General features: G+C 34.8%; 1 protein-coding gene across 6 annotated transcripts in view; it reads right to left on the bottom strand.

Moving 5' to 3' along the window:
- LOC127168455 (basement membrane-specific heparan sulfate proteoglycan core protein-like) overlaps positions 1 to 2,673 on the bottom strand; it is a 21,778-nt gene extending 19,105 nt beyond the window's left edge. For 5 of the 6 annotated variants that reach the window (XM_051115343.1, XM_051115342.1, XM_051115344.1 and 2 more), the window contains exons 1-3: positions 2,570 to 2,673; positions 962 to 997; positions 508 to 783 (exon numbers count right to left, since the gene is read on the bottom strand). In XM_051115343.1, coding sequence (XP_050971300.1) covers positions 508 to 783; positions 962 to 997; positions 2,570 to 2,600 — 343 coding nt within the window. In that variant the 5' untranslated portion in view covers positions 2,601 to 2,673. The remainder of the gene's footprint in view (positions 1 to 507; positions 784 to 961; positions 998 to 2,569) is intronic. The other variant, XM_051115345.1, reaches the window with a different exon arrangement.
- Between the last annotated feature and the right edge of the window lie 8,748 nt (positions 2,674 to 11,421).

Below are 11,421 nucleotides of genomic sequence, written 5' to 3'. Positions count from 1 at the left end.
CTAACCCCGCATTAGATTGTGCCCCACACTCCACTATGTTCTCAATTTGAATCGGTTGGTTTAGACATTTCTAGTTTTTATAGATATCTTTCTCATGTCTGTGAGGCAAAAAATCAGGAAAAAAATGCCAGTGATCTCTACCACCTTTGTGCACTAATAGCTTCTTCATGAACAGTCAGTAGTGCACATTTATCTAGGTTAATGCTAGAGCGAGTGGCCATGTAAAGTTGCTACATCACTGACAGAGACCCATCCCCTCTCAGCCAATCACTGTGGGCTTAGTTAGTAAGCTTTGTGACATCATCCATAGCAATATGGTTAACCCCACCCGTTCTCTTAGTTTAAGATTTCTCCCAATTTCATATTTAAAATTGGTCTCAGTAGCTTTGTGAATAGGTTTGTGAATAGGTTACTCTTACTAAATAACTTTTACTGCTACATATGCACCCTGGAGCAACAAATAATGATTTAAATGAGCATTAAACAGATGTGAATATGAACACTCACCTGATACAGTCAGTGTAACAGCAGCACTGATGTCTGATCTCTGTGAGTCTGATCTCTCTCCTCTACAGCTGTATTTACCACTGTAATACACATAATCAGCTCTGAAACTAAACTCTGCTGTTGTTGTTGTTCTGTATGGATTGTAATTGTATCCAGCTTTAAACCAGTATATCCACTGAATGTTTCCTCCTCCCTGTATGTCACATGTGAGAGTGACTGTCTCTCCTATGAACACACGCTGATCTGGCGTCACCTTCACTACAGGTTTTGATCTCTCTGTATTAATACACATATGAGTAAATATTGATCACCTACAGTATCATTGTATCAATCACTGTTACAAACTCAAAACCTCCTCATGACAAAAACACTGCATTTTGGCCAAATACACATCAAATAACTACAAAACATTTCACATTTGTTAAATAAAATGTACTGCAGCACTGCACAGTACCTTGAGTGAGTCCAGCGTGGATGAGGGACATCAGCACTAAAAAGCAGAAGGAACACAGATATAAAAAACATCTCCATTCATTCAACACAATGCAAATTACTAAAACATGGCAATTTCTGTAGTGCTGTCTGTTTAGGTTTTCATTGGTCGTTTTGTTTTTATATTTGTTTTGCCGTCTTTGTATTTTTGCTTCTCTATTAGTTTTTTTTTTTAACTGCTTACACACAAAAAACAAAAAACACACAATTTCTGAAACCTGACACTCAAACACCAGAACCACACACCAAATCTACAAAACCATACACTATGTTTTAATAACACTTTTTGCAAAACACAAAATACTATTCTCTATGAAACACACACACAAAAAAATCTATCAGGAATTATCTTGATTTCCTTTTAAACACAACCAATCAAAATGCTAGTGTTTTCCAAACACTCATTGCTTTGCTAAAAACTGTCCAGTCATGGCTTTAGAACAGGCTTTGTAATAATCACCTTTTACTAAATTATGTTTGGTTTCTGTCCAACTACACATGGTTGGTGTACACAGTCAAAAGTTTTTGAACAGTAAGATTTTAATTTTTTTATTTTTTAAATATCTTCTGCTCACCAGCCTGCATTTATGTGATACAAAATACAGCAAATATTCATGATAAATATTTAAAACAGACAAGTAATTTTTTTCAGGACATTTGATAAATAGAAAAATACAAAGATTAGCATTTATGTGAAATAAAAAGCTTTTGTAACATTATAGTGTTACACAGAAACATTAAAAAAAGTCCATGTAGCACCAGTGGTTCAACCGTAATTAAATGAAGCTACAAGAATACTTTTGTGTGCGAAGAAAATAAAAAAAATAATAATAAAATTGATTACTTTGTTCCACAATTTCTTCTCTTCCATGTCAGTCTATATGACACACATTCACGAGAACACCATGACGTGTATTGTTGCTGACACACAAGAAGAAAGAGCCTTGAAAGTTTCAGTTCCCTTACTGTCTACTGAGGGCAGAAAGCTCTCGGATTTAATAAAAATATATCTTAATTTGTGTTTTGAAGATGAACAAAAGTCTTACAGGTTTGGGTGACATGAGGGTGAATAATTAATGGCAAAATGTTAATTTTTGGGTGAACTAACCCTTTAAGTGTGGCTTACATGTCCACATACATTACCATATACTTTAACATATCATCACATTGAATTTAAACAATAGAAAATTGATAATCTTGTGGGCAGCACGCTGACATACAGCGCCATTGTTAACCCCACCTCCCCAAACACTTCACTTCCTGTCAATTGTGATCTGTCCCATCACAACAAAGGCAACAAATGCCAAAAATAAATAAATAATAAGAAGAATACAATTACCAGTGAGACTAAAGTTGTAAACCCTCCTACACACAACACAACCTGTTGAAATTGATCTACATCTGAAGACGGTGTAGAGGAGAGCAGCCAAGCTCAGTTCCTGTAGGTTTGCAGCCCTGCTAATTTTAGCTGATTTGAGAACTACAGGTAACAAGGTTGGAAACACTGCAGGACTGTGGCCTTTCGGGAACTGAGTTTGCACCCGGGTGTAGAATATAATAAAATACTTACAGAGGATGAGAGGCAGCGCACTGGAGCCCATACTGACACATTAATAAAATAACTGCTGTCCTGTGTCATCTAAAACAGACACTTCCTGTGTTTAAACACTCATATCACACTTCAAGAAGAAATGATGAAACGAAACTCTTTACAGAGTTACACAGAGAAATAGGAAGAAAAACAGATTAATAAAAAGATATTTAGCTTCTTTTTTTTTTAGTGCATGCAAGTCGTTACAGCTGTTTCTCTGCTTAAAAAGCCTTTAACAGAGAAGAACTTTTGGAATTGTTCTGAAACTGTTGTTTTGTTCATTTACACCCACAGCCACAAACATTAAGGACAGTTCAGAATATACTAAGTAAAATCATGAGGTTACTCCTAATGTAGGCCTTTTGATGTAAATTGAGTTATGCTTTCAGCTGTACAGTGCAGCTGAACTGCGGTTCATTCTGGTGAGATTGTGAGTAGCTCTCTGGTCTCAGTATATCGGGCAAAAGCCTTGCCTTCAGTATAGACGACAGTAGCCGGTTGCAGTCAAGGCAAGTGAAAAAGAGCTGTAGAGAACAAGGCAGAGGTAAAACCAAATATCCGCTCAACGTTACCACTCACTCAAAACTTTTCATAGGCATTTTAAAGGTCTAATTGAAACCCAAAATTGTATCCAAAAATGAAATTCTGTTGTTTATTACTCGCTCTGATGTTGTTCTAAATCTATAAGACCTTCGTTTATCTCAGAACACAAATTAAGATATTTTTGATGAAATCCGAGAGCTTTCTGACCATCCAAAGACAGCAAGGGAACTGAAATGTTCCTGTAGTGAGGACTTTGTTAAATAATCTGTGTGACATCAGTGGTTCAACTGCAGTTTTATAAAGCTACAAGAATACTTTTTGTTTCATGAACTTGCGTCAAGGACTCACACTGAAGAGACAAATTGTTGGATAATGTCGTCATTTTTATTTTCTTCACGCACAAAAAGTATTCTCATAGCATCGGAAACTTACACTTGAACACTTGTCACATGGGCTATTTTAATGGCATAATTTTATTTTAGACGACAAACTACAGGTATACAGCGAAACGGAAAAGAGATAAAACTCCTCACACTATTGCAAGAGCACAAGAGTTTCATCAAACACCACAGCACTTCCTGTGAAGATGAAGTGAAGAATTTAGTCACATGTTGATGCAGATGAGTATGTATTGCTGACCTACGAAAAAAAAGGACAATTCTGTGCTTGTATACTTGCATTTAGAGGTTTCAGTTACTCTTGAACCTGACAAACTGACACAATGTTCAGGCCGTTTCACTATTTTCAGTTTTAGTTTGTCAGTGTCAGATTTGGAGGAAAAGTCAGGTGGATCTGTTGGTGGATTTTGGCTAAGTAAAATTAATAAACAAAGATTCTTGAAAAGAGGAGAGTAATGTTTCAGGACTCCAGACAGTCATCACCACACATGAAATCTGTTGAAATGTATAATGTGATTAATATCTTGCTCCTCTAGATGTTTTCTCGGCCCTTCGTTCTTTGTGGAGCAATTTTTTTTTTTTTTTTTTTTTTTTCACATTTCCAGGATTGGAAAGTTGAAGTAAACTATAAAAGGATAAACCTGTACATGAGAGACCACAAATATAATTTTTGTGTTCCCACAAAATCTTTGGACCTTCCTTTTTTACCTAATTTTTTATTTTAGTGCTAAAAGACTGTAAATGTATCAGACATCTGCCCTCTGCTGGCTGCTTATAGAGCCTGAGGACTGCTTTGTACATTGCATTTTATTTTCTTTACACTGTGTGCATAATTATTAGGCATGCTAATATTCTGGTCATATTAGTCTCCAGCGCCACCATTTTCCAGAGCTGCAACCTACCTGGAGTCTTCAGAAGTGCAATGTTTCAGGTTCTCAGAGACTTTTCTTGGGTGAAAAATCCTAAAAAATGACCCTCATTTAAAGAGAATAACATTCTGAAGTGCTGTGAAATACATGAAGACTGTTATCTATAGGCTTTATAGAGAGAGAAGTTGAGAGTGACTTTTGAAGGACCAGCATCAAATCCTCTCATACCACTCTTTCAAGAATGTATCTTCCAAAATCTGACAGTAAGTTTTGGGAGTTCATTTTAGTCCATCTCTGCAAGTCAGACTTTTCAGGATAGAAGATAGACTAAACATGAACTCCCAAAATGTACTGCCAGATTCTGGAAGACAAATTCTTGAATCAGAAGTACAAGAGGATGTGGTGCTGGTCCTTCAAGAGTCACTCTCAACTTATCTGTCTATAAAGCCTATAAAAAAAACTGTCTTCATGTATTTCCTAACACTTCAGAATGTTATTCTTATTAAGTGAGGGTCATTTTTTTAGGTTTTTTTCTCAAGCAAAGTCTCTGAGAACCTGACCTATGGAGGCCCGTATCGCATCAGAAACACTAGCGCATACAGTAGCCTATGCGTCATACAAAGTTCCTCATTATTATGAGATGTTAAACAATTATTATAAGAAAGTTTTTCATTATTAAGAAAGTTTCTCATTACTACGAGAAAGTTTCTCATTATTACGAGATGTTAAGTCATAATTATGAGAGTTTCTCATTATTACGAGAAAGTTTCTCATTATTTCGAGATGTTAAGTCATAATTATGAGAAAGTGAGAAATGAGAAAGTACATCTATCAGTCAAACACAGTTTATTTGATTTTATTGGAGCTGCACAGCAATTATTTAATGTAGTAATACATTTAGAGCAGTTTCACCTAGAGCTGTATTAAACAAGTGCTCATACATTTTTATTTTTATTTTTATTTTTTTGTGTGTGTTTGTGTTCCACAGATGAAAGAAAGTCATATAGGTTTGTAATGACTTATGTAATTCATTTTTATTTGTGAACTATACCTTTAAATATTTAGGCTTTGAGGCTGACCAGACTGTAGAGGTGAGTTTTCCAGGTGAGATTCTCCAGATTCATTTGGCACTGATGTCTGATAAACATCATTATGGCCACTTAACAGCATCTGCAGTGACTGTCTTTGATATTTAGATCTTCTCATTAGTCTTTATTTAGAAACTGTATCTTCCATTTGTTGCTGTTCAGTTGTATTAATTAAACAAAATGTTATGCACTGCTCCTTTGTTCTTCTTGTATCTCTACAGCAGCACCAGTGAGACGAAGATCAACAAGCAAACATTCAATCCCACAACCACAGCAGTGACCAGACGAGAAGAAGATGAAGCTGCTGAGACTGGAGAACATGACAAACACACAGATCTGTTTGTGAGTAACACACTGTATTAAGATCTATTAATATTATAGCATTAATTTATGTCTATGTTAATGCATCTGGCACAGTATGTACCTTGTTTGCTTAAAAAGGTGGTTTGTTGAAAACCTTGAAAACTGATAATTACTTAATTTAAAGTGCATCAGTGCATGTATTGTAGTGCCTGCTTATTTTAAACAACAGGTGAGTGTTTATCATGGTGTTTACTCACCATTAACATACAGATACATTTGTTTACTTTCCTGTGATATTTTTGGTCTTTCATCTCTCTGTCCTCTACACCAGTACTGACCCGGATCAGACTCAGTAGCTCCTCTGATAGTGAGAGTGTCTCTGTTTACAGTGTAACGATTAGACGTCTGTAACATTACACTGTTGTTTGTGCCTTTATACCACTCATATCTCCAGTCACTGTAAGACTCAATCACACATGTCAGTTTGACTGTCTCTCCAGTGAATACAGGACTGTCTGGTGTCACAGTCAGTGTAGATGTGGGTAAATCTGTAAAGAAAGAAGACAGAGCTTTTTCAGTGAACTAGTCAGAAAAAATGATTTGATCATCTGAGTTCCTGTATTTGTGTAACTCTGATGTTAAAGAGAAGAGATGTGGAGAGGAGAATTATGGTCTCTCCTCCATCTGAACAATCACTGCAGGTTTAATGTGATACAACATCAGATCATCTGAAACAATCATCAGACTTACAGTGAATGTGTTATTTTTGTTCTCTGTAACTTAATGATTTTATATATGTTACACTGAGAACTTCAGGGGCCTCATTTACAAAAAGCTGCATATAAATCTTCCTAAATTTGTTCCAAGATCATTTCTCAAAAGTGCATAAGTGTGATTCAGAGAAAATGAATGTGTGAACAAAAACTTGTGCGTACGCCTCTCTTCCAGATGTGACATTTATAAATCGCAAATGATCTTGAAATTGTGCGCAGCTGACTGGTGTCAGACCTGCACATTGTAAACACCCCCTAATTAATATCATTAGCATATAAAAGAGCATCAGTCAACGTTGAAAACAGTTGAGAATAGCAAGAAAAATAAAGTGAGGCCGAAGTTAAAAAAATAATTTACACATGAGAAAAAAGCAAATCTGTAAATTAGTTACTTTTATTTGTGTACACTCACAATAAAATAAAATACTGTGCTTTAATTTGTATCATCAAGAAAAAACAGGATGCCTTTTTAGCGGTCTTGTTTCTTTTTAATTTATGGAGCGAATCACAGAAACAAACCAAAACTCAGCATAGCTTACTTTTTTTCAGTTTCATGATCAAAAAAAAAAAAAAAAAAAAAAAAAAAACAAGGCAAACATAGGGCAACGTTGCACATCTCATAGCATGCAAAACAGAACAACACCACCAACAACCAATAAATAAATATGTAATTAAATAAAAACAAATAAACTAATACATTTTATTTTGTTTCTCCTTTCACAAAGGTGTGTCTGATGCATGGTGACATGTCAAAACTCATGTTCTGTTTATGGTGATATTTGCATAATTATGGCATTATTAAGGTATCTTATTATCATTCATATATGTTTTTTTTTTTATCTAATTTAGTTTTTATTTAACAGTTTTCCAGAGTATGGGAAATTTTTTAAAATAACCGAAATGCACATTCCCTAATATTATTATTATTATTATTATAATTACTATTATCATCATCATCAGCGTGGTTGCTGCTTGTATTTCCAAATACCTGCAGTACTCCAATTTGACACAAGGAAAAGTGCGTATGTCTGCTCAGACCCTGACGTGGTTTTCAGCACTTTTCCACACAAAAGACTGTTTATAAATATGAACGTTCCCGCACCTTTCAACATTAGCACAGTCTGAGATCAAATCTGTGCGTACGCACGCTTTATAAATGAGGCCTCAGGAGTTCAGCATAAATTTCCTGTCTGAATGATGAAATATCTAGTACAGTGAGTTTATGAGGACAGTGATGTGCAACTCACCGGTCACAGTGAAAGAAACTTTAGAGCTTGATTGTGATGATTTTGGTCTTTCATCTCTCTGTCCTCTACACCAGTACTGATCAGACTCAGTAGCTCCTCTGATAGTGAGAGTGTTTTTGTTTACAGTGTAATGATCAGTCGTCTGTAACATTACACTGAATGCGCCTTTATACCACACATATCTCCAGTTACTGTAAGACTGAATCACACACTTCAGATTGACTGTATTACTCAGTGAATAAAATCACAGTCAGTGTAATGGGTAAATCTTTTAAAAAACAGAAAATGTATAAATAATATTTCAAAATACAAGCATAATTACCTTCCATGTAATAAAAAACTTTGACTAAATGATAATGTGGTTCAATTTTTTCTTAACAGGAATAATCTTAAAAATGACATTTTATGTTAAAAATATCTGTGAAAAAAACTTTTAAAAAACAGAAAATGTATTTCAAAATCGTATAATGTAAAAAAACTTTAAAATACTGAAAATACAAAAAAAAAAAAAAAAAACAGTATTTCATTTGAAAAAACATGTAAAAATTACATTTATTTTTAATTTATTTTTGCATTTACTATAAGGATGAATAAATTCAAGTCCCGCCTTATAATTTTTCACTTTCTCAAACCAGTTTCACTCTGAAATATGTCACAATGCATAAATGTTAAGATACTGACAAACAGTAGTGTTTCCTTGGACTCAGACTCGGCCCTTTGGGACTCGGACTCGTCTCAGACACTATTGGTTAAAGACTCGGACTCGACTTGGTCTCAACTTAGGTGGACTCGAACCCAACACAACCTCTATCTCTCTCCATGAACAACATGTCAAGATTTTCTGTCACAGCTGCTTCTTCAGGAATCCACAGCAAGTTTCCCTCCAGAGACTGCTGGACTAACTAACAGCAGAAGGTAATCGATCTTACGCACATGAACAGCCTTTATGAACGATGATTTGCACGGCTCCTATCCGGTTTGCTAAACAAGCTAAATGTACTCAATCCTGGGAAAAGAGACATTGCTGTAATGACAAAACCCTGTTATTCAGTTATTCAGTCATTTTTTTATAATGACTAATTTTCATAGAAAATCTAGGAAAGTATCCCAAATGTCTCTTAACTGGTTTAGTTCACTTTTAAGTACTAATTCATGTTTTCTCCAACCACTCTTTATAATCAAGACTCTTGTCTTTTTTAATGCTATTTTCCCACATCATGAATGTGTTGGTCAGTGGTTCTCAGCCAGGGGTCACTAAGGGGCCTCAGCGAACAGGTAAGTGCATCAATATGACTTGTTCACCAATGGCCAAAACTATATATTTAGATATTTAGGTTTTATTTTATTTATTTATTTATTTATTTTACAGTTTTTTTTCCAGGGTATTCCCACACACTGAGAAACTACCTTTATCTATTAGTTAAAATGACCATGTGTTAACAATTGTGAAAAAAGTTCTGCAAAGAAAACATACAAATGCATTTATTTTATGTTTATTTAGCAAATATAAATCTCACACTTCATTAGCTGCAGCAAAAATAAATAAATAAATTAATTAAACATTTCATATGAAAAATTTAAAATATCTGAAAATGTATTACTGTAAAAAAGTATATATGAAAATATCTTCACGCAACAAAAATAAACTTTGTCTGTCTTGTTGTCCTGGCAAAAACACATCAGTCATTATTACAGGCACTACACATCAGGCAAGTCAAAGAACATTGTATTTAACTTATCAAAATGCCCATTTACAACATTTATTTCATTCAGCAATCAATGCAATAACAATTCTGGCAGATTTACTTGTGTTAAACGTAAGAGCTCACTGGAGAAGATGCTTTATTATATAATATAAGTACCTCTAAAGTCTTTCAATCAAGCATGTGCATAAGCAGTTCACTCAGATTCATTTCTTAAGCAATGCAAGCGTTACTGTTTCTGCTGGTGTGAATCTCTTTTAGTCGTCTGTTGTCTTCACTGCACTCACGGACCTTTAAACAGATAATACAGACAAAAGATGATGCATTATGCAGGTGATGTGAATAATGTAAACCTCTGATTTGAGCTCATTCTCCTGATGATTTACAGTTTTAAGATCTCCATGAGCCTCACAAGTAACTGAACTGAATCACTTAACGCAGATTCATAATGTAAAAGAATCAATATATGCCAAAATCTGAATGAACAAGTGCAAATTATGAGCTGCTTGTCAGTTATTGTGAAATTATTGTACAAATGTAACAGAATTCTTACGTGTTTTGTTCTTCTTCCTAACAGGTTGAGCACAAGTTGCATCACCAGCATCAGCACCTGAAGAACACAAAAGATAAATAACAATAAAATAATAATACAATGCAAGAGTTTTATATTTCCTCAATAAGCCTTGTGACTTTAGGAATCATTCTGATCTGCTGAAAAATGGTGTGTGATGGTTAATTTTTTTAAAGGAGAAGTCCACTTCCAGAACAACAATTTACAGACAATGTACTCTCCCCCTTTTCATCCAAAATGTTCATGTCTTTCTTTCTTCCGTCGTAAAGAAATTATGTTTTTTTGAGGAAAACATTTCAGGTTTTTCTCCATTTAATGGACTGATATGGTGCCCTGAGTTTGAACTTCCAAAAGGCAGGAAGAAGGGTCTTATCTAGTGAAACGATTGGTTATTTTCATTAAAAGAATACAATTTAAATACCTTTTAATCTCAAATGATTGTCTTGTCTTTCTTTCCCTGAACTCTGTATATTCTGGTTCAAAGGGTATATCAAAAAACTCAGACCAAAACTTCTCCCTCAACTTCAAAAATTATTTCAAAATCATCCTACATCACTGCAGAAGTATTGACCCAGTCTTCGCAAAGTGAACATGCAAAGGAGGTCAAACACCCTTAACAAAAAAGGTAAAACAGTGATATAGGATGATTTTGAAGTTTAGGGAGAAAATACGTTTGGAGTTTTTTTTTCGACACATCCTAACTGTCTTGAGTCAGAATACACAGAGTTTAGGGAGAGCAAGACAAGACGTGCATTTGACATTAAAAAGTATATCAATTGTATTATTTTTATGAAAATAACCGATCATTTCACTAGATAAGACCCTTCTTCCTCGGCTGTGATCATTTAGCATTTGGGATTTGGGATCATTTGAAGCCGCATTTAAACTGCATTTTGGAAGTTCAAACTCGGGGCACCATATCAGTCCATTATATGGAGAAAAACCCTGAAAATGTTTTCCTCAAAAGAACATAATTTCTTTACGACTGAAGAAAGAAAGACATGAACATCTTGGATGACAAGGGGGTGAGTACATTATCTGTAAACTGTTGTTCTGGAAGTAGACTGTTCCTTTAAGGTTAGTCATTTGACTGTGATAGTGATGAAGCTCGACTCTGTGTTTCTCTCACCTCTGTCTGTGTTGTGCTTCAGTTCAGAGTAGAAAGTGTCTCCAGATTCACTGCTTTTCCCTGATAGAGAACAACAGACAGAGAATGAATTAACATAATATACATCTGCAACACTAATACCTGCTAATCCAGTGAACCACAAAGAAACCACAGAAGATTGTATTGATTAAAAATATTAATATATTAACAGTGTGAATATCATTTCCA

The sequence above is a fragment of the Labeo rohita genome, chromosome 7 (assembly GCF_022985175.1).
Source record: "Labeo rohita strain BAU-BD-2019 chromosome 7, IGBB_LRoh.1.0, whole genome shotgun sequence".
Taxonomy (NCBI): Eukaryota; Metazoa; Chordata; class Actinopteri; order Cypriniformes; family Cyprinidae; genus Labeo; species Labeo rohita.
The sequence above is the reverse complement of the archived record's forward strand: the minus strand, read 5'-3'. Positions and strand labels throughout refer to the sequence as shown.